This window comes from Festucalex cinctus, chromosome 11 (genome assembly GCF_051991245.1).
Source record: "Festucalex cinctus isolate MCC-2025b chromosome 11, RoL_Fcin_1.0, whole genome shotgun sequence".
Lineage (NCBI taxonomy): Eukaryota > Metazoa > Chordata > Actinopteri > Syngnathiformes > Syngnathidae > Festucalex > Festucalex cinctus.
The window spans coordinates 28,139,865-28,162,811 of record NC_135421.1 but is presented as its reverse complement, the minus strand read 5'-3'; the positions used below and the strand labels follow the sequence as shown (position 1 = coordinate 28,162,811).

General features: G+C 38.8%; 2 protein-coding genes and 2 long non-coding RNA genes across 9 annotated transcripts; 3 read left to right on the top strand and 1 right to left on the bottom strand.

Moving 5' to 3' along the window:
* Positions 1–437: 437 nt before the first annotated feature.
* Positions 438–3,647, top strand: LOC144030746 (uncharacterized). The gene is made up of 4 exons (XM_077537295.1): positions 438–591; positions 734–793; positions 1,440–1,972; positions 2,141–3,647. Exons 3-4 carry the CDS (start codon positions 1,601–1,603, stop codon positions 2,420–2,422), a joined length of 654 nt encoding a protein of 217 aa, XP_077393421.1. The 5' UTR covers positions 438–591; positions 734–793; positions 1,440–1,600; the 3' UTR covers positions 2,423–3,647.
* Positions 3,648–3,928: 281 nt separating this feature from the next.
* Positions 3,929–9,764, top strand: LOC144030743 (SLAM family member 5-like). Of its 5 annotated transcripts, none has more exons than XM_077537292.1 (7): positions 3,929–4,163; positions 4,945–5,235; positions 6,279–6,527; positions 6,619–6,729; positions 6,875–6,931; positions 7,974–8,120; positions 8,199–9,764. In XM_077537292.1, exons 1-7 carry the CDS (start codon positions 4,115–4,117, stop codon positions 8,702–8,704), a joined length of 1,410 nt encoding a protein of 469 aa, XP_077393418.1. In that variant the 5' UTR covers positions 3,929–4,114; the 3' UTR covers positions 8,705–9,764. The 5 variants fall into 5 exon arrangements, with proteins under 5 accessions (XP_077393418.1, XP_077393416.1, XP_077393419.1 ...); XM_077537290.1 differs by having other exon boundaries at positions 3,935–4,163; positions 4,309–5,235; XM_077537293.1 differs by lacking the exon at positions 3,929–4,163 and adding an exon at positions 4,249–4,443.
* On the bottom strand, positions 7,814–17,015 carry LOC144030747 (uncharacterized). The gene is made up of 4 exons (XR_013287348.1): positions 16,655–17,015; positions 14,867–15,057; positions 10,445–10,498; positions 7,814–8,564 (listed from the first exon to the last, which is right to left on the bottom strand). It is a non-coding gene; the product is annotated as an uncharacterized LOC144030747 (long non-coding RNA).
* LOC144030748 (uncharacterized) lies at positions 10,315–22,627 on the top strand. Of its 2 annotated transcripts, XR_013287349.1 has the most exons (6): positions 10,315–10,466; positions 12,983–13,075; positions 14,716–14,776; positions 14,851–15,077; positions 16,665–16,802; positions 21,977–22,627. It is a non-coding gene; the product is annotated as an uncharacterized LOC144030748 (long non-coding RNA). The 2 variants fall into 2 exon arrangements; XR_013287351.1 differs by lacking the exons at positions 10,315–10,466; positions 12,983–13,075 and adding an exon at positions 14,379–14,594.
* Positions 22,628–22,947: the final 320 nt, after the last annotated feature.

Here is a 22,947-nt window from a genome sequence, read left to right as displayed (position 1 = left end):
GGTTATTCGCCTGCCCATTCACAAACAGTAAATGTTGCTTGTTTGTTTTCAGACCGAGTAACGAAACCCAACATAACCTGTGTGATGAGCGGCCCAAACCAGGCGACGCTTGTGTGCTTAACAGACTCCAAACATCCTCATTTATTGGAGTTTAAGTGGAATTCAAGTGGAAATGCGCAACCTGGCCCAAATCTAAGAATAACCCTGACGGGTGAATTTGATGATCGAGTTTATCGTTGTGACGTGAGCAACCCTCTGACCAAGGAATCGGCCACATTCACTCCCAGCAAGTGCTTCATGGGTAATCTTGACAATCAATAGTCATCATGCAACTGGAAGATTCCAATGATGTTAGAATATTACTTTGTCATTTTGACATTAATGTACATTGAGATGTTGGAATATGTTTGACTTTTGTACTTTTTTGTGCAGACAAGCCATCGGATGGTGAAAATGACATCCATACAGTCAAAACAACTGTTACACCAACTTTCACCATAGTCATCAGCATCATCATCATCATCATCATCATCATCATCATCATCATCAGTGACGTCATTCGGTGCTTGTCATTAAGAAAAAGACGTCAAGGTATACAGTATACACAAATACATTTGTCAGGCAATGACACCCTGTAGTTTGTTTCAATGGTTGATTATTATTAGTTATGTTAAACGTGAAACACACATGCTCTTTTTCACCAATAAATGAAAACATGTCTCTTTACTTGTAGAACAAGATGAAAATACGAGGGGAAGGACTTCAGGAAGCCAAAGTACAACAATAGAACGAGGTATGAGCAATCAACACTGGTTTTGTAGAGCTACAGGCAATGACTTCATCGAGTTTATTTCAAATATGGAATTACCGTATTTTCCACACTATAAGGCGCACCTCATTATAAGGCGCACCTTCAATGAATGACATATTTTCAAACTTTTCCATATATAAGGCGCTACAGTAGAGGCTGGGGCTACGTTATGCATCCATTAGATGGTGCTGCGCTAAAGGGAATGTCATCAAAACAGTCAGATAGGTCAATCAAACTTTATGAATAGATTACAAACCAGCTTTCTGACAACTCCATTCACTCCCAAAATGAATAAACAGCTGTTTTATGATTTTCTCTGAGGTAAAGTATTAGCATTAGCTAGCGATCCAAGATGGCGGGATCTTCTGCGCATGCGCGTCACCGATCGTGCAGGGTCACCGATAGCGTCTTGACAGCGAGACCTGTTGCGGCTCAATATTGATCCATATATAAGGCGCACTGGATTAGAAGGCACATGGTCAGCTTTTGAAAAAATTCCAAGCTTTTAGGTGCGCCTTATAGTGCGGAAAATGCGGTAAGTTAATTATCGATTATAATAAATCAGTGATAAATATTTTAGCGATTGTCCATAATTATGCTAACGGACACATTTTGTCTTTCTTCACAGAACCGTTGAGAACAGATGAACATGTCTCACAACACACGAGTGACACACTTGAAAAGAATGGTGTCCGACATCCCAGCCCTTTATGGCATCTGGAATCATGCGATGATCTGGAGCCGTATGGTATTGCGATTCATGGCTGCGTCGATGGATTTAGTCACCGCATGTTGTGGCTGAAAGCTGAGCCTATCCACGACTGTCCTCAAGTCATTGCAGACCACTTCATAAAGACGGTGGCATGTTTTGAAAGGTGTCCGCAGCAGCTGCAGGCAGACCCACGTATGATGACCAAACGCATGGAAAAAATGCTGACTTTGCTAAACTGTAATCATACAGACAGCTATGGAGAAGAACAAAGCTTCATTGATGCATGTAGCACGACCAGTCAACACATGGAGTCCTGGTTGCCGAACCTGCGTGAAACCAGTGTAAAGAAATGGACAAACATTTTCCTAACTCTCAAACAAGATGGACATTTCACAGGGAGTGACTTGGACAAGAAGCTCATCCAGGTCTGCTTTCTCAAACTTGTCCAGGTAATCGGCAAATAAACACCATATCATCATTTAAATATACACATACATCATTTAAAATGAGCTTTACTAAGTTTAAACATGCACATCAGTAAAATAATTAAAAAAAAAAAAAAAAAAAAAAAGACACTGGTGTAATACTTTTAATATACATTATGTTTTTGCATTTAGGACAAGCTGAATGAGCTTTTAGAAAAGTGGAACTCGCAGCAGACGAGAGGAGGCGAAATGGACCAACACCAATCTGTCCCACAAAAGGATATTGAGCTTTGCCTGATGTTGCCTAAGCCTAAAGAGCAGCACCCCCATAATAAGCGAGTTCACGCGCGCTGCAGGCAGATCATGACTAAGGAAAACTGGAATTATCCGGTAGATGTTGTTACAGCTGTAGCATTGTATCCAAACCTAAAATCTAAGATGTGGAACATATATGAGCCATATAAGACCGTATGAGACAAGATGGACAATGACAACACAAAGGGAAGTTGCAAGCACAGAAGTAAAACATCACTAACACTGAGATGGAAAATAACGCCTTGCAAAAACAAAAGTCTGAAGTCAGAACATAAATAAAAGCACACTATAGCAAGACGGATCATCACCAGCCGGCGCGTGCAAGGGGCTTGGGTGCCTTGACATGACCCTGTGAGGGAACTGCCTACCCTCTCTCACTGAAAAGCTTTGATTGGAGCAACTCGTATGGAGGCCAGGTGGACCTCATTCCTATGGAATTGGACTCATTGGAATGTCCCAAGTGGCAGCCAGGAGGGGGGGAAATGAGATATGCATCTTTCTTTTGTGAGACAATGCTCATTGGAAAAAATTGTTAACGAGATTTATAAGAACATAACATGAATTGCATTTCTATATGTATATGTCTGTATATATTTTTTTCATTTATGTAGATAATATGTGTTTAAGTGTTTTGTATATGAGCGGGGTCACCCTTCAATTCAGGTTGGTGGTTGAGACCATTACTTTTTAACCCTTTCAGACCTGCATTTTTTTCTGCAGGGCTTTATTTTATGTATAAATTATTTTATTTTTTTTACAACTGATTTGGACCCTTTTTCCACATAATAGCAACATGGGAAACATTTGGGGGGTAATCTCATGTTTCTATTTGTTATAGTGAACACCGGGATAGTACGGCTGTAACGTGTTGGAAACGTACCAAGCTTATATGTAACATTTTTTAACACAACATCATGAAAATCAGCTTGCGATTGTGATTGGTTCGCTAGGATCCAAACATGAACCAGAAGTGGTGACATCATCCAAGTTTAAATATTGTTGATGATGCTCATGTTTTGAACAAAATGTGACGTCTGCATGTTGCTTTCAAATGCTGAGTGTTACTTTTTTTGATTTCTTTTTAACTGAAGTGACTTTAACTTAACTTGCTTTTAGTTAAATGACTGGCACATTTCTAATTGAGTATAATAAATGAATAAAATCTACACAATTTGCTGTTTGGGAAAAATCTTGAAGAATCAAACTGTAATGATATTCTTTTGTCAGTAGAGAGCAGTGTTGATCCGCTTTTTGCCTGTTTCTTTTATTTTTTGTTTATTCTTTTGCCATGCCAAAGAATATGATTCAATAAAGTGGCTTTAAATAAAGTGTGATAAATTCCAACGCTAAGCAACAACAATACAGATGTAAACAAGCAATTTCACCCAGGCATCTTGTGCTTTTGTTTCTCCATAGAGTGAAATTTACCGTACCAAGCGTGCACTATGTCAACTACGTCACTTCCTTAGTGAATCTTCAAATTAATATCTAGATTTGTAAACGCTAAATGCAAACCACTGGAGTGGGTTGGATTAAGCAAGCGTCAGCTATCAGTTTTCTCCATTCTCCATACATGTTTTTCTCACCTGTGTGCTATATTTGTTTTTTGTTTTCGTTTTGTTTTTAGTCTCTAACGCTCCGATTGTTGCTCTTATAGTGAAAATAGACTGCGCTGAAATTCAGGTGTCGCATTACCTGGGCAGGACTTTTTTTTTTTTTTTTTAAATACAGTACATTTGACACCTTTTCTGTTTTGAACACAATCTTAAGGGATTGGTTTGCGCCAATAAAGGAACGTAAACATCGAATTACAATGAAATAGAACGGTCAAAGTTCATCGCGTGTTGACTCATGGCCCACCAAAGTCTTCTGTTGTATTTCCTGAGTACTTACAGTTTAGGTAAGTTCTGCCGTGATTTATTCGAGTTGGGAAATTAAGACGTTAATATTTATTTATTTTTTTATGTGGTGTGGTGAACTTTTTTTGAATGCAGCAAACTGCAAAACAAGTTAAGTGTTTTTGTTTTATTGTTCGATGTTTGCAGAATGGTGCCTCCCTCCATTACTCTGTAATACGTAAAGTCCAAAGTAATAGTACACTTGTTAACTGCCACTATGACCGTATCAAGGCTTCACTGCTCAAGATTGTCCATACCGTTGTAAATCATGCGCCAAAGTGGGTATGTAGGCCTACATTAGTCTTTGCTTCTTTTTTCCCAGTGTTTTATAGAAAAAAAAATGACTTTGAACCATTATTTATTTATTTATTTTATTGTATTTTTTTTTTTAAGTGTGGATCTAAGGAATGAAGATTAGAAATAAGCAGGCCTTTGATAATAGTGGAGGCAGAAAAATCTTTTTAAAGTTTAAAATGATGCAAGGATGCATGAACAAAAAGTGGTGTGATGGAGAAAAGTACGTTCAGGTCATGAATAAAAAGCGCAAGGAAGAATGGAAATAGATCAGAAATGATGCAGGCAAGTGTGGAAAACTAAAGCTAGAAGGCAGAAAAAAGTTTTTTTTTTTTAGCAAATTACTTTTGAAGTGAGGATTCAACAAAAGCAAAACGCAACTGAGGGCAGCAAAGAATGTCTGGAAGCAAAAGATGTCCCGAATAAACACGTGCGATAAAATGAAAGATTGTTTTCATGTGCATATCCTCGCCCAATTTCTTTTCCCAGTTTTTGCACAGGATCCAAATTATGCACTGAAAGGTCAAGAGATCAACTTGGTGCCGTCCATTTTTGGGCAGCCTGATGTCATTCGCTGGACACACGACGGCAAGAAAGTGGTTTTGTTCGACGGCATGGAGGAGTTTGTGTTCCCCCCGTACGAGAACCGGCTCACGCTGGACTGGGCCTCAGCGGAACTCAGAATCCGAGACGCCAAATACCAAGACAGTGGAGAATATGAACTGGAAGTTGACATATACAAGCAGGTGCATCGTTCAAAGTATCAATTGGAGATTATAGGTTGGTTTCATACACGCGTGCATTTTAACACAAAATGATCAGCACTGCAAATTTTGGTTTGATTTGTGTATGATCTTGGTGAATAAGTGACGTATATGTACACATGCTACTCCAGGGGTGTGCAAACTTTTTCATTTGAGGGCCACATACAGAAAATCAGAAGGACGCAAGGGCCACATAATGTTATGAAGACAAATTGTGTTTAGTCCTAAAAATTGTACAAATCATTTATTTGTGCTTTTGCATATTTAGAAAAATGCGACAGTATATAAACCAATTTATTTGTAATATGGCAGTCGGGTTATCATAGTTTTGGAATTTTTCATTTTAGTTTTCATTTTGAGTTTTGTTTTTTTAAATGTAGTTAGTTTTTATTATTTTTCAGGGTGGTTCTTTAGTTTTAGTTCTTTAATAAATGCTTAGTTTTAGTTTAGTTAGTTTCAATATTATTTTAGTTTGTTTTTTTGTTTTTTTTAAAATGTGTATTGCCCGTGCGCAACATTTAAAAAACACCATGGGTGCGATGTCATTATTCCGGTTTATATCAAAATAAATCTAAGAAAAATCACATTTAAAATCATCCCCAAAGGCTCATGCATTCAATTAATTACTAAAGACTAAAACAAAAGACATTTTTGCTATAATTAATAATCATAGTTTTATTTTAGTTAGTTTTGTAAACCTAAAATGTAGTTTCAGTTACTTTTCTTTTTTTTAAAAAAAAAAAAGCATCTTCGTTTTTGTTTTATTTTGTGAACGAAATTGTTTTTTGAATTTTAGTTTTCCCGTTAGTTTTAGTTAACTAAAATAACCTTTAATAGCACCTGTTTTTCGACACCTTCCCTTCTTACTTTGACCATCTCCAAACATTTTTGTTTTTATTTTATTTGAACAGAGTCAAATGCCATTTTTAGCATATGTCGCGGGCCACTGAAAAATGGACGGCGGGCCGCAAAGGGCCCCCGGGCCGTAGTTTGGACACCGATGTGCTACTCATCTCCCGTGTTTTGCAACGTATTCGTTCACTTTCTGTTTGTTTCCAGACAAAGTATCCAAACCCAGCATAACCTGTGAAATGGCCGACGCGTACCAGGCGACGCTTGCGTGCTCAACAGCTTCCAAACATCCTCGTTTGGTCGCGTTCAAGTGGAGCTCAGGCGGAAAGAAGCAGCCGGGCCCCAATTTAACGATATCCCTGATGGATGAGCATGATGATCGAGTTTACCGTTGTGACGTGAGCAACCCGCTGAGCAATGAATCGGCCACATTTACCGCCAAGGACTGCTTCCTAGGTAATTCTTAACCGATCGTGCGACCGAAATAGTCACAAATTTGTCACGCGTAAATGAGATGTTTGGATGAGGTTTTTGTATTTCTGTGCAGACAAAAAATCTGCTGCTCTACTTGGCATCGTCCTTCCCGTCATTTTTGCTGTTGCCTTCATTTTACTCGTCATTTTGGGCTGTGTGTTCCGCAGGATACTTCGAGGTACAGGTAGAAAAAAACAAAAAACAAAACTCATGACATACAAACACACGTTAAAACTATCCTTAAAGTTGGTTGTGAGCGATTGACAGACTCATTGCTGTTATTCCATTTTTTGTGACAAAATTATGTCATTTTCTCTATGTTCTTGCAGCATGTTTTGAAAATACAAAGAAAGGGGTTTTTATAAGACGACGGAGTACAGCAGAAGGTATGATTCCTCAAGATACATGCGATGACTTCATATTCGGTTTGAAATTGCACTTTTTTTTTTCTTTTTTTTTTAAGTTTGGTTTGGAGCCACCTAAATTGCTGCAAACAAAATTATTGAGAAGGAGGAAACAGTTTGCGTAGAAGTCATTTTCTAGATGACATCTGCCTCACAAGATTTTTGGCCCCAAATGGTTTTTCAGCAGATTTGGAAGGAAAGAGTACTCTAAAAGAGGAAGTCAATGTCAATACCCCCCCCCCCCCTTCCAAAAAAAAAAAAAAAAAAAAATCTTGACAATATGTTCTATGCAGCCCCACTAGTCTAAATATGTTAAGCAGCAAAATCCTGTATATTTTTTTGTCAATATCAGCATGCAGCCATTTTTGCTACTTGATGTCGACTGAAGATGACATCACAGTTACTCAGGGCTCAGGCAACAACCATTCGCATCTCATCTATTTTCTGAAGCTGAGCTGTGATTGGTTGTTACCTGAGACCTGAGAAACTGTGATGTCATCTTCAGTCGACAGCAAAGTGGCAAAATGGCCGCCCCTTGAGATGGATAAAAATGACTGGATTTTGTTTCACAACTCTTATTCCACAAATGTAATATTAATCAGAATGTTATGTTTAGACATAATATTTTGGTTAGTGGAATATGAGTTAAGCAGCAAAATCCGTCAGTTTTTATCAATATCAGAAGGTGGCCATTTTGCCACTTGCTGTCGACCGAAGATGACATCACATTTGCTGGGGCTCAGGCAACGACCAATCACAGCTTACCTGTTTTCTGAAGCTGAGCTGTGATTGGTTGTTACCTGAGACTTGAGAAACTGTGATGTCATCTTCAGTCGACAGCAAAGTGGCAAAATGGCCGCCCCCTGAGATGGATAAAAACGGCTCTAGCATTAAAAAACAACAACAACAAAACGTATAAATACGTCTTTGGGACACTTAGAACATTAAAAAAAAAAAAAAAAAAAAAAACGTATTTACACGTTATTGGGAGCAAATGAGTTAAATTTGTGTTGTCCTTCCCAAGTTTCCGGATCCAGTCAGGGTGACGAGACCACATACTTCCTGGGCGGATTACCGACACTTCCGTCCAATCAGAGGCTGCGCCCTCTGCTTCCAAGTGACTGGATTGATCCGGTTGACGGCAACGAAGAAAAGCAAGACGCATTCGATTGTAAAGTCCATCGAGTTCTGCTTTATAATCTGGCTTGTGTTCACGTTTTAGACTGATTTTTCTTTTTCTTTTTTTTAGGGTCTAACGAGGACACGACCGCGGATGAGGGGGTGCAGTCTGACGCAGCCACTGACGCACTCACCTCTTCCTCCAATCCACCGAATTCCCCTTTGACCTCTTCAGACCCGAACACGACAACCGAACATGAGGACAACTCATCTCAGCAGCAGCAGGTCTCTGGAGACGCCTCGGGGGAAATTGTGAATGACGTTGACTCACCAGGAATTGATAAGCCCGCTTCTACCTCTACGGAGGAGAAAGATCCACAAGAAGAAGAAGAAGGAGGAGGAGTCGGAGTCGGGCAGGAGCCACTTTCGGACATTGCACAAGGATCGTTGGCGAGTGGAGGCGAGGACCAGCAGGACACGAGCACGTCGTCGGCCTCTGAGGGTGAAACGCAGTCAAAGAGTGGCGATGATGAGGCCGTCACAGAAGAGGAACAGAAGGAGACTGAAACACACGCTTCTTTGACTGACACACCAAACCACGTGAACACAAGTACGACTCTAATTCAGGGCTCATAACCTTTTTTTTTTTTTTTTTTAAAGTTTGTATTTGTAAAATAAGAAAGAAAAACACAATACTGTCCTTTTCTAAATGAAATGAATGTATAATAACAATAATAATAATAATAATAATAATAATAATAATAATAATAATGTTACATGTGATCACATAATAAAAATAACTGTAATATTCTCATTAATGCAGGTTTGTCATACTGGATTTACAATACTAAAAAATAAATAAATTGACTACCAATGTTTTCATGCTCTTAAATTGTAAATACTTATTTTTCTACAAAATATCTGCCGAGTGAAATAAATGAAATTGATTTCCGTCTCATCATGTAATTTTTTTTTTGTCATTGACCAGCCTGGACCTGATACTGATAGGTCGGATACTGCACACTTCTAATCTGCTGGAAAATATACTTTTACTATACTTTTGTAGCATAACAAGACAAAATAAACAAACAAAAAAAAAACTGATTTTTGAATCATCTGCAATAACGAATATTCTTCCTTAAGCAGAGTAGCTCCATGCATACCAATAATTTGGACGTAAATAAAGTGGGTCAGTTTTTGTTTTTATTATTATTATTATTATTATTACCCACAGTGCTTTACAGATTAAAATTTATCATACACAAAATGTGTCATAAAATAAATGGTAGTCTGTAAGGCTGCTATGCCCCCACCACCACCGCCACCAAGCTTATAGAATAACTAGTTTGAATCAGAGAGCCCTGAAGGTAAAATCGATATTGCGCAGTATTGTTACCAAGCTTGCTCGCTCACAGTATTTTATTGCTCGAAGCACACCAAGTCCTTATTTTGTGCATGTTCTTTCTAAACTTACATACTTCAACATTAAGAGCACTTGTATTTTTTCTTATCAAGGTCTCATAAAGCTGTGATTGATTTCAAATTGCCATACATAAAATCCATGTTTTTACAAGTGTGTGGTAAGTAAAGAAATGGTCTGTTTTAATGCTCATATATTCCTGTTCATAATGTTTCAATATGTTATTATATGCGTTGATGTCTAAAAGGTTTACATTAAAGAGTGAATTGGACTGATTATTAATTTACTATTATTTGACATACACTTACATTGTGATAATGAACACTATATAATTGGGAATTATTGACCCAAATTGAGAAATGGTCTCTTTTAATTTTGAGAATGACAAAGACAAAAGAACATCAAAACATATTCACATTTGAGGGACTGAAAACAATACTGACAAATAAATGTTTAAAAAAAAAAAAAGAAAAAAGTTTGAAACCTTTGCACTTCCTTTCTATGGAGAGGAGCAGTCGACTGTGAAAGGATGATCATTACTCACAAAATCTGGCTTACTCATGAACATTTTGACCCCTGCACAGCCACACGCACTTCAAAAATAATGGCTACACCCCCGCACCATACACTAAAAGCAATAAGAACACATTTTCCGATTTGGGGGGCCTTCCACATTTCACACTAAATCAGTTAAACAGGCATGACAGAACCAAAACATCCCAATAAACTGTAATAACATTCTTTGGTCATTAGGTGGCAGTCTTTATCAATTTTTAGTTACAAATAAGTGTTAGTTAACGAACATTATTAGATGTATATTAACGTCTTTTCACCCAAATGGCCTTAAGAGTGTGAAATGTAGTCAGCAGTGATACAGAGCAAGCAGGCTGACAGAAGCTGCTCTGCTTCTGGGTGTTGTTTCATGTTTCATCATGTCCTGTTGAAAGGGAGGTTACCTGCCTGCTGCACTTCTCGACGGTAAGCGCAAGTCAGCTCAACAACGCCTTTATCTGTAAATAGAGAAGCAGTTGGGTTACACAAACTGCTTTCAGACAGGCCGCTGCAGATTCTGGATGACAGGCCAGGCCCGCCCCAGTCTCGCCACGCATGATTAGCTTAACCTTTGAGTCGCCGATTCTGTGAGCTGCTACCACCTGACCTGAGGGTTCGGAATGAATACTATCATGTTTCGGTGGTCACAACAACTACCAAGGGGATAGTCGAGGATTTAATTATTAGAATTATTATAACTAGAGACCCAGCAGGAAGACCTGTTCAGAAGAACCCTGCCTTGTCCAACATTGACACTGTCCGATGACAACTAAAAACACAACATGAAACCACCGACTCAGAACGAGGATGTTATTTTTTTTTTTTAAATAGTGGCTTTCCACAACAATCAAATACTTGTGGGTTATTTATGGTTCATCTGGAAGGTACATGAAACCTTTCCACAAAGTCTCTTAATGTCATTAAAACGGTAGTATTGATATTTTTACAATGAATATTGACTGTAATATAATAGCGTGTAATCCTGGAAAGAAAGTGATATTTGAGTCACCTTGTTGAATTTCTTGAGTAAAAAGCCTTTTAGGCTCTGTCATTTGCTCTTAGTTATCAGAAATACTGTATTAGAATTTAAAAGTATTCCCAAAAAAATGAGTGATTATAATTTTGATTTACTTCAGTGGTGTAGCCGACCGTGTTGTTGGCTAATGAGCAGAGTTAGCCTGAGCATTGAGCAATATATGTGGCCACAGGGATGGACATATTTAAACGAACAACTCCAAAATACAATAATATGGGGAATTTGCGCCCCCTTGTGGAGTTGGCTTCTTGCACTGCTCTTAAAAATGCCCTCATTCTTTCTGTCACTGGCTAAAGCAGAGAGAAGACCTTTTCAAAACCTGCAAATTAAAAAAATAGATATATAGCTAGCTAGCTAGCTAGCTGATAGATAGATAGATAGATAATGTTTTTCAGTTTAGCGCCAGGCTTTCATACTTAAAACAAATATGTGACGCAAATGAAACGGCTAATGCTAAGGCAACGCATCAAGAGCATGTTTGTTTATCTTTGTCATTGTAAGCCATGTTTTTTTTTTTTTTTTTTTTTTACTATATATTGTACCTGCGAACTCACTGGTTTACGAATCGAAATGACTACTGTCAAAAAGGCCATTAAAACAGCACAGCCAAACATACAATTGATCACAGACATAGAGCTAATATAAGTCGGGTTATTAGCCTCTCGTCGTCACACGGCTACATAGTAGCAGTATAGTGTAATAAGTCTTCACGTTGTGGGTCCAATTACAGGTTTCCCCCTCTGATAGTTAAGGTCCTTAATGGCCTTGTTGCACAAATATAAGAGGAAGGAAATGAAGAAAAATGGGCCACCCTCCATAGCTATTTTATACCATTTTGATTAGCATCCTGCCTCGTTTAAATTGCCTCCCCAGGGGTGCGAACGAACGTGAAATCGACAATATGCTCGGGCCTAACTTCTCATTTATTTTTATGCGGCCGGCGTTCGGGCAGAGAGTTGGCACTGCTCCACCGAGGAAGCCTCGGGAGGCCAGACCTGCGTTAAGAGTCGGGACAAATCAATGCGTAACAACCCGATACTGTTCTTCCGCGAGGCCCCACTAAACGTGCGACGCGGCGCCCTCTGTAATTATGTGGACGAACTAGTATGGCGGAGAAACTACATAACAGAATAATATCCCTCTCTGTGTCGATAAAGGTCCTCTGTTAAAGCACATTATGTCTAAGGGCTGCAGGAGTCATTGCAGACCAATGTTTGTCATTTTCATCATTATATCACTGCATTACCCTCCTGGCTGTTGACTTTTTATGACCTGGCTCATTGTGTACAGTATGATGTTTCCTCTTGCACTGAATATATATCCATGCACTGCCCTTAAACACTGAAATGGAGACAACAATGTGAATATAATGGAGGGTGGGAGGTAGAATGGTTTGACTGAAACTCCAGCTCACCCACGAACCTAATGAAGCACTATCGAAAAAGGTTGGACGGATGGATTTTTATATGCTCTTTCCTGATTGGTGTTTGAACAAAGTTTTCCCAACTTTAGCTGAAGTTTCAACACCTCACTGAACCATACAAAGTTTTTCCAGAGCAAATATAGCTCATGCTTTGAAACGTGGAGGGGAAAAAAACAAGTTTCTGCGACAAGACTAAATATATATAATATTGTTTTCTCGGAGTATTTTATATTAGAACAAACAATTTGGTCTTTCCTGCATAGGTTCAGCACCATGGACAGACCGTTTCCGAGAAGCAGCGGGATTTAGTTTGTTTTTGTTTTCTGTTGTTATGTGCTTGTGTCTCTGCATGCCTCATTCAGAAGTCGACCTGCACACTTCAGAGGCTTGTCAGTTTTTTTGTTGTTGTTTTTTTTTTTTAAACAAGCTGTCTGTCAACATGTCGCTCTGACATACACTCGTGACTCGCCCATGCACTTGCAGGGCCCGGCACTATTCTCTTGTGGCCAAATGGGAAGATACCGCCTGCCTCACAATGCCTGATACAAGAAGATTAAAGCCAATCCAAACAGGAAGGTAAGTTACATTCATTGATCCCCCAGAAGGGATTCTTTAACTCATTCACTCGCCGCCATTTTCACATTTCGCAATCCCGTTCGCTCCCGACTGTTTTACTGGATTTTGACTGATTTTGCAAGGCCCACAGAATATTGTGTTCTATTGTTATTAAAGCATGGAACCTATCAAAAGAAAGATTAAAGTCTCTTCTTTCATCAGGAAAAAAAAGTATGTTTCTATCTGTTTCCGTTTTGCAGCAATTAGCATTAGAAGAGAGCTAAATTTAATCAATTTTCACAAATCTATTTCAAATTGTAAGTAATTGAGCTTTTTTTCTACATGGCCCTGGTTGATCTCCTTTGCTCTGCTGCCACCTGCTGGCCGTTTGTGTAATAACTACCATTTCTGCAACCGTTCTTTGCAGTTGAGAGGCTGCATCAAAGCCTTCTGTATGCTCTAGGATTAAAAAAACAACAACAAAAAAACGTATAAATACGTCTTTGGGACACTTAGAACATTAAAAAAACGTATTTACACGTATTTGGGAGCAAATGAGTTAACAATTCCTTGCAATTATTTAATTAGTGATTCAGATCTATGGCTAACTTTAAGAGGGTATTAAATGTTGCAAAAAAATTGGGTACTCTATTCCCTCCTTATAATTACTTGAGGAAGTACAATGTTTTACATTGAAACTGCCAAACAGAATGAAACTATTAGGAACTAGTCCTATAGGATATTTTAATTCCTAATTATGTTGAAGAGCACGTCCAAACATTAAATGAGAAAAAAAAAAAAAAAAAAAAAGATCCCAATGTCAGGATGCAGATGCAGCTGCTTCGGATTTTCATGGCAAATCCAGTGTTACCAAAACCCAATCCACCATTGGCATGAGAATGAAAAGTTACCAAAACAAAGATGTATTCTGTTGTTGTGTGGGCGGTGCAGTTTGAAGCATCAAAATGCTCTCCACATGTCTGGCATCTTCCCTGACCCCTCTTCTTTCAACAGACCGGGGTAGATCGAGCGTTCTATTTCGAGTAGCACAACAGAGACAAAGATGAGATGAGCATCTTGGAAGACTTTGTGCTCACTGCCAACAGAAGATTTGTTGATATATTGTACTTATTATAACGGAGGAAAGCACTCCTGCTGTTATTCCTCTTAGATTGACAACAAAAAAACGTGGTCAGATTACCGAAGAATGATCGTCGTATGGACGACGATGTTTTCAACCCCCCCCCCCCCCCCCTTTCACATGCACCTGCAGACGAAACAAACACTGTAATACGCTTGCTTCGCCAGTAGGTGGCGACGCCACTTTGACAAGCGACACTTGTTGCGAATGTGCTGTCAGTTTCAGCAAATCTTTTCACCGTCTGCTCAAACGTTAAAATGACGAGACAACTTGCACGCTCAAGCAAAGAATGAACAGTTGTGGTTTGTGTTACTCCTTATGATGCTCACTTGGCTTATTTTGTCAAATAAGAAGCAATTAATAATAACAGATCCGTGTCACGCCAAAGTGGGTAAGATTGTAAGTATCTCCCTGCTTCAAAAACATTTTTTTTTTAAATCAGTTTTCAGTTGAAGAGGGTATCGCGTTACCACTTCCAAGCTCAGCTTGACAGCGTTGTCACTTCTGTTTCCACACTCAGGAAGTGATTCACGTTTGACAGCGATGCACATTGAACCGCCAATTCACACGAAAAGCCAAAGGTGAGATTTCATACACGCTTTGAATGTTTACCAGTGCAAGTCTAGGAACATTTGTGTCTGCATGTGTACTTTAGGATCGAGCTTTCTCACCCTTGGTGGGCCTCTCTCAGCCATGTGTCAAGAGAGGTGACAGCTGGCTGGCCCGGCCTCCCCCCTGGCCTGGCCGAGGGTCTGGATCTTGTCTTCTGACGCGGCTCCTGACAGCTCCTGACGGGTGACACATCTACTGCTCCTCCTCCCATGTGAAAAACCCCACCCACCAGCTTGCATCACAGAAACTCCTTGGGGGACGAAATGAAATGTAAATGATATTATGAGCCACACCCTGGTGGGATGATGCCTGAACTCAGAAGTGTGCTTAAAGAAGTAGCCACCCGACCGACGAGTGAATAAGTGTAGGAAAAAAAAAATTAAGTCTTGCGTGTCATATCAAAAACAGAACTTTGAACAAGCCGTCTTGTGAAAGTCATAAGACTGGTGCTTCTTGTTTCACGTAACGCTCAACTGGCTTGTTGCTTGTTCTCTGGCTCTTTGTCGTAAATGGATTCGAGAGGATCTAGTTTCTGCATTAACCTGGGGAGTGAACGGCAAAAAGGACTAGAAAATGTAAGAAAAAAAAAAATAGAGTAAAATAAGAAAATTATTTCTTCAAATAAGCAAAATTATCTTCCAACAGAACAAGAAAGTTTTTCTTAAATTTACCTGTAAAATATTGAAAAGTAAGGATATAATACTAGGCCCATATCAACCACAGCGATCAAGTAGTTTTTTTCAAGTTGTAATATAAAGAACTATTTTCCCAAAATATATGTATTTTTATTTACAGTTGGCCATCTTAGTGTCGAGCATTTTTAATTGTCCTTGCTATGACCCAGACAGGGATCGAACCCGCAACCAGGGCTGGACTGGCCATCTGGCAAACAGGGCAGACGCCCGGTGGGCCGGCCTCTTTTGGGGCCGATGCACTGCTTTTTCATGATTATTTTCCTACTGACCCACAATTTGGAAGGGCCAGTCCATAAATCCATTTCAAATATTGATAGCAAAATGAAACATCATCAGTGGCAGAACGACATGTTGGGCAAAACTGATTGGCCAAAATCATTTTTTGTGTGTGTGCCAGTCCAGCCCTGCCCACAACCTACCAGTCTGAGAGCATACACGCAACCACTAGACCACTGACCAAGCGAGATAGACGAGAGGAAAAATGATCTTAGTAAATATAACAAAACCGAATATTTTTTACAAGAAAAAATGCTTACAATAGCACGCTATATTGCACTTTTGTCCAATTGCTTTCAGACTTGTATATTCTCCATTTATCTTATTACTAGATTCTGCAAAATCTCAAGACATTTTCAGCAGTAAAAAAGTTAATGTTTTGTTGATAATTAATGTTCATTATTTTTCATGTCCATTGAATACCTTAAAAAAGTGATTTTTTTCTTTCTACTTCCTGTCGACTGATGATGACATCACCAGGGCTGAGGAAGTAAGTAACGGCCAATCATGGCTCACCTGTTTTCTGGGTTTCGTCAGTAAACCGAGCCATGATTGGCCGTTACCTACTTCCTCAGCACTGGTGATGTCATCATCAGTCGACAGCAAGTAGAAAAATCACTTTTTAAAAGGTATTCATTGTACATGAAAAATAATGAAGTTACCACATTAATTATCGACAAAATATTAACATTTTGCTGTTGAAAATGTCTCAATGAGTCAAGTATCCCTCAAAAATAAGCAGAATGATCTTATGTGACAAATTAGTTTTAAGTAAAAAAATAACTTGTCAAAGCAAAATAAGCAAATTGAGGTTACATTTAAGAAATTCTATCCTACTTGAGATTTCAGTTTGTGCCGTGAGTCATTAGTTTTCACCTCCTTGCAGGAAGCCGAATGAATCCTTCAGCCCGGACGATGTCTTCGCAAGGCCGCTGGACTCCACGTTAATGAGACAGCTCAGCGGGGATGAGGGGGGGGAACACACACAGAGCGACTCGGGAGACGTCTGCCGGCTCTCCCGAAGGTAATTCCATTCAATGAAAAGCAGACCGCATGCTAGTCGTCGCTGCATCAAGCGGCTTGAGGATGAATAGTGACAGGGTTGGATTTCGACGCGCCTTCCCGTGTTCTTATGATGGCGCCGGAATGCGAAGTGTCGCCGGTACCTTGTTCGCACGCTCCACGCCGATGCTCCCTCAGCCCACAATTATCCTGGAGGGGGAACGACTTGTGTCGCATCAGCTGCATCACGCGGGTTAGGAAATAGATCGGGGGTGTCCAAACTACGGCCCGGGGGCCATTTGCGGCCCGCCGTCCATATTTTAGTGGCCCGCGACATATGCTAAAAATGGCATTTGACTCAGTTCAAATAAAATAAAATAAAAACAAAAATGTTTGGAGATAGTCAAAGTAAGAAGGGAAGGGGTCGAAAAACACAGATGCTATTAAAGGTTATTTTAGTTAACTAAAACTAACAAAAAAAAAATAAAATTAAAAAAACAATTTCGGGAACGAAATAAAAACGATGTTTTTTTTAAAAAAGAAAACTAACTGAAACTACATTTTATGTTTCCAAAACTAACTAAAATAAAACTAACTTATTATAGCAAACATGTCCTTCGTTTTAGTCTTTGGTAATTAATTGAATGCATCAGCCTTTGGGGATGATTTTAAATGTGATTTTTATTAGATTTATTTCCATATAAACCAGAATAAAGACGTTAGGGTGTTTTTTAAATATTGCGCACAATACTACACATTAAAAAATATATATAAATAAAACTAATAACGAAACTAACTAAACTAAATCTAAGCATTTATTAAAGAACTAAAACTAATAAAAAAAACTAACAGAACCATCGTGAAAACTAATAAAAACTAACTAAATTTAAACTAAAAAAAACTCAAAACAAAATAAAAACTAAAATGAAAAATTCCAAAACTATAATAACCCTACTGCCATATTACAAATAAATTGGTTTATATACTGTCGCATTTTTTCTAAATATGCAAAAGCACAAATAAATTATTTGTACAATTTTTAGGACTAAACACAATTTCTCTTCATAAAACATTATGTGGCCCTTGCGTCCTTCTGATTTTCTGTACGTGGCCGTCAAATTATAAAGTTTGGACAACCCTAGAATAGATGTTTGGTTTTATCAAGGCTTTTTTTTTTTTTTTTTTTTTCATGTTCCTAATTAGGAGTTACTCTCGCTCCCAAACGCCAACATGGCCCAAGTAAGTCCACATCTGGGAAACATTAGGACACTGAGGAGATTTGTTTTAAGGCTTTCGCTTGCTCACCTGGCGCTTTAATATCGATCTCTTTAAAATGTACAAAACCAAGCTTCAACCATCAGATCGCGAGCGTGCCGAACGTTGGCCTTGCGTCAGCCGTTGCTATCAAGCTAGTCAGTGCACACCGGGATTTGTAACTAATAAGCTTTCCAGATGTTCTCCCAAGTATTCGATTGAATCCAACACCTTTTTTTTTCGGGCCACTGTCCAGCCATAAATCATCGTCCACGTGCTGCGCGAAGAGACTTCGGCGGGATGCATAGGTTACGCGCTTGATTCATGAGATCACCGCGACTTGATGGAGGACTCACACGGAACAATTAGCTGTTAGCCTAACCCGGAGGCCGCGGGTCTCTTAAAGGGGGTTCGGAGTATTCCCTTTATAAGAGCCCAAGCCCCAACGCAAGCCTCGGGGACAGCAGAGCTTTATTAGAATGATTTTGTTTTATGTGGTATTCTTGGATGACGGTCGCTGTGCAGTGTTAGAAACAGTTCACGGCTTTATTTTGCTCGCGCAAACGGAGCACCGTTCCAACCGTCCGACTGCGGGCTGAACAGATGTTCTGATAAAATGCTGTCATCCATCTAGTGTGAATGTACTGTGTGACCAAGGTTGTTAATCTCTTGACGGCATCAGCCATTGGCCTCTGTCCAATTTGCCAAGGCGGAACGAGGTCTCACGGAGAACCTACCGTCTATTTGCTCGCTGAGCAAATACTCAAGCATTTACTCAATTGTAGAGTAGGTGCAACCAAAGAAAGGTCACAAATGGAACCTGATACTGCAATGACAAGTCGTGAGACAAAAATCTCATAATAGGGCCCCTACTAGAAGGTCAGTTGCACAACAGTACAAAAAAAAAATCGTGCAAACTCACCACTCAAACAAAAAGAGATGGGTAACAAAAAAACAAAAACAAAAACGTAATTGTCAGTTCTGCAGACGTGGAGTTCCAATTCAAACTGTACTGCTTGGTGGACATGTCTACGGTACAGGTAATTAAAACCAGGGCAAAACTGATTACAGATTTTTACTTTTTTTTTTTTGGTAAAAATATAATTCCGATAATTAAATTCACTCCCATCCATTTTCACTTTCGCTGGATTTTGAGTGATTTTGCAAGGCCTACCGAATATTGTGTTCTATTACTATAAAAACATGGAACCTACCAAAAGAAAGATTAGAGTGTCTTCTTTCATCAGGGGAAAAAAAAAAAAAGTTTCCGTTTTGCAACAATTAGCAATGGAATATATCTAAGTTCTACCATTATGCACAAATTTGCATAGAATTGTGGGGAAACAGCTTGTTTTCATCTATTGTACTCTGCTGCCACCTGCTGGCCGTTTTTGTAATTACTACCATTTGTTTTTCCACCCCTTCTCTGTAGTTGAGAGGCTGCATCGAAGCCTTCTGTATGCTCTAGCATAAAAACACAAAACAAACAGAAAAAACGTATAAATACGTCTTTGAGACACTTAAATACATTTAAAATAGAACATATTTATACGTTTTTGGGAGCAAATGAGTTAATCACCCAATTATATGAAAAAATAAAAACATAATTAATAAAAAAAAAAGAAGCTTATTTTGTTGGTCCCATAATGCTTACAACAACAAAAAATGTGAATTACATTACATTTTAGTTTGACTTTAATTTTACTGTTTTTAGTTTTTTTTTTAAGGTTTAATTATTTATTTTAGTTAGTTTTTGTTTATGTTATTATTATTATTTATTAATTTATTTATTTATTTTAGTTTTACAATACTGAGTCCTTCAGTATTTGGACTTACAGACGTCGCATTTTAATGGGCATATTAGAGGTTGGAGAGGGATGTAAACTATGTTCTGTCAGCCTTGAATGTATTTAGTCGACAAAAATCCAGCAAAGGCCTAATATCAGCCGATAAAACAGCCGGCTGATTAATAGGTCAGGCCCTAATCAATGGACCCTAATCAATAGGCCTCGATTTGGTGGTGCGGTAAGGTGATATACATTGTACTAACTGTTCTACATTAATCCATGAACACCAACAGATCATGTTTATTTTTCCTGATAACTACATTGCTCAACAAGCTGATCTGAAGTGAGCATTTTAACCTTCAGCTGTATCGAGCTTTTAGCGTAAAAAAAAAGCCCCTCATTATCTATAATATCGCAAATCCATTTGTAGAAAATCACAAGTCAAGTCTCCATCTGGCCTCTTGCCACCTTTGGGAAATCAAGCATATTTTGAATCGCTCTGGCATTTTTTGAAACGACGTTACCGTAATCAGACCTGAAGTCACCTCATGTGCAATCCATCTGCTCTTGCTTCACAAGCAGGAAGTGAGCAGATTGCTAATCGATACCTGCGCTGACACGGCGACGCGATCGATCAGTCTTTCGTTCGGCAGCTTTATGTTTAGCGCATGTGGTTGAGTGGAGTTTTTTTTTTTTTTTTTCCCGGGGGAAAGGATATCAGCCGGTGCTTTTATTACACACACTCCCACAATTTTATGAATCATTGAGGATCGTAAAAATGTGTGCGAGTGTGTGCGGGGTTGCTTCTTGAGACGCTAAAGTTTAACGAGACGTCGCTCGCACTTTTCACAAATAGCGCCCCCGCCCTTCGCACGTGATTGCGCGTGAATTTGAAGTCCCGTTTTAACAGCGTGACTTGTTATGACAACCAGCTCCGAACTTTGGTGATCCGCCTCAACACCGTTTCTAGAAGCTTCTTTCTCCAAAATCGGAAACTTGTCTCCTCCAAACATCTCCGCCCGTTATTTTTGAATGACTTGTTTAGATTTATAACTTTTTCAGACATTAGCAAGTTGGCTGGCTTGATTTTTCTGCCACCCACATAGGTTGTTGTTGCATTAAATGCCTTGTTTACGTTGCTCTTCCGACATTATGTAATGCATCTTTATGCACTCATCCATGTCTGGGGGTTTAATGACCTATATCCACTGTGGGCTAAAAAAAACAACACTGAAGTGAAAAATATGTATTAACAGGGTTTCAAGAATGCACAGTTGTTCTCAAAAAGCATGAAGGGTGGTGGGGTCACGAAAAAGCTGGCCTAGTGTGAGGGCCCTTTTATATAAAATAGCGTAACAAAACAAACCAGAAATAATTTAATGAGACATGCTAAAAATTCATCAGCCATAATCCAAACTTTGCACAGGAAAGTCTTTACGTGCACTCTCTTTTGGAGTTATCTGTCTATTCAGAGAACTAAACGTGAGTTTGTGCTTGGATAAAAGCCAAAATATATGTCGAGAAAAGAAAATGTACATGTTATGTTTGTGTGAGCATTTTTGACAAACTAGACATTTTTTTCTATCTTTTTTTTTTTAGATTTTTTTTTTTTAGACTTTTGGTCTTTGTTTTGAAATCTCCAAGTTATTTATTTATTTTATTTTTTTAGAGTTTTGGTCTTTGTTTTGAAATTTCTAAGTTTGTATTTATTTATTTATTTTATTTTATTTATTTTTTTTAGAGTTTTTGGTCTTTGTTTTGAAATCTCTAAGTTTTTATTTATTTATTTATTCGTTTATTTATTTATTTATTTTCTTTTTCTTTTTTTTAGTTTTGGTCTTTGTTTTGAAATCTCTACGTTTTTTATTTATTTATTTATTTTTATTTATTTATTTTTTTAGTTTTGGTCTTTATTTTGAAATCTCCAAGTTTTTATTTATTTATTTATATAGTTATTTATTTTATTATATTTTTTTGTTTTAGTTTTGGTCTTTGTTTTAAAATCTCTAAGTTTGTCCGTATGATTACATCTGTGTATGGACGATTCATTCTTGTCTCCATCCAATAAGCTCACACCAACTGATTGTCCATTCGTCTTAACCATCTGTATTTTTATTTTTAAAACCCGTATACTGGATTCAGTCTTTGTCCTCAGGGTTGCCCTGCAATTGACCAGCCGCCAGTCCAGGTTGTCGTCTTCCTTTCATCCAAAGTCAACTGGGATTCGCCTGCAGTTCGCTTTGTCTTAAAGAACACTTCTCAAACTAAAATTCCACGTAAATAATTCCTTATGTTCGACATGTTTTTTTCCCCACGCGTATTATCAAGGCACTTGCTAGCATGTTAGCCAATTTGTTAGCTGTCATACCAAAGAACAAATTATTCTCTAAATAGCTGGACAAGCTAGCTTCTGCCATCATAAAACGGCGCAAAGAAAATGCAACATTTATGTTGAAAGACGTGCATGGTCAGTGCTGAAAAGGAATTTTCCATATTTCGATGATGTGCGCATAAGTACATGCATGTGTGCATGTGTCTTGGTTTTAAGGGGTTGGGTAGCGGACATTTTGAGGACATGCTATAGTTCAATAACGGCGCTAGCTAATCGAGTTTCATGACGGCCGTGAGAGTGATGATAAATTACATGTAGTACACGCTAGGAGATAGAAATAGAAATGAGGTCATATGTTGCTCTTTCTTCATCAATATGGAAACTCCAAAAGTTGCCGGAGGGTAATTGGAACTCACGGGAAGACTCAATAACAACTTTTAGGCAGCCGTTTCAGAGGCACATGGCAGCGATCAGGCTTAGCTCCCGATACGCAAACGATACGCGTTTGCGGCTGATATTAGCCGGGCCGCGAGCCACCAAGGTTTTCAACACATGCGAAATTGAACGCGGACCGTGGCAAAATCCAAGACGGTAACGCAAAAAGAAGTTTGATGCGCGCTTTACCGCAACGAGGACGCCTCTCGGGAATGACGCGTTAGCCGCGTGCGTGTGAAACAACAGATTTTTTTGAACGCGAGATTTCCGCGCCTCGTAACCCGAGCGTGAACCGCGACGGTTGCTCGCCGACGACGATGACAGCGAACTAACGCGGAGAATTTGGAACAAACACCAAA

What these genes read in the sequence shown, in the direction of transcription:
- LOC144030746 (XM_077537295.1), top strand. Translation starts at nt 1,601, where the DNA reads ATGTTGTGGCTGAAAGCTGAGCCTATCCACGACTGTCCTCAAGTCATT. An exon ending in GCTTTCTCAAACTTGTCCAG is followed by an intron (nt 1,973 to 2,140) that starts GTAATCGGCAAA and finishes TTTTGCATTTAG; the next exon opens with GACAAGCTGAATGAGCTTTT.
- LOC144030743 (XM_077537290.1), top strand. Translation starts at nt 4,869, where the DNA reads ATGTCCCGAATAAACACGTGCGATAAAATGAAAGATTGTTTTCATGTG. An exon ending in CGCCAAGGACTGCTTCCTAG is followed by an intron (nt 6,528 to 6,618) that starts GTAATTCTTAAC and finishes ATTTCTGTGCAG; the next exon opens with ACAAAAAATCTGCTGCTCTA. An exon ending in AAAGCAAGACGCATTCGATT is followed by an intron (nt 8,121 to 8,198) that starts GTAAAGTCCATC and finishes TCTTTTTTTTAG; the next exon opens with GGTCTAACGAGGACACGACC.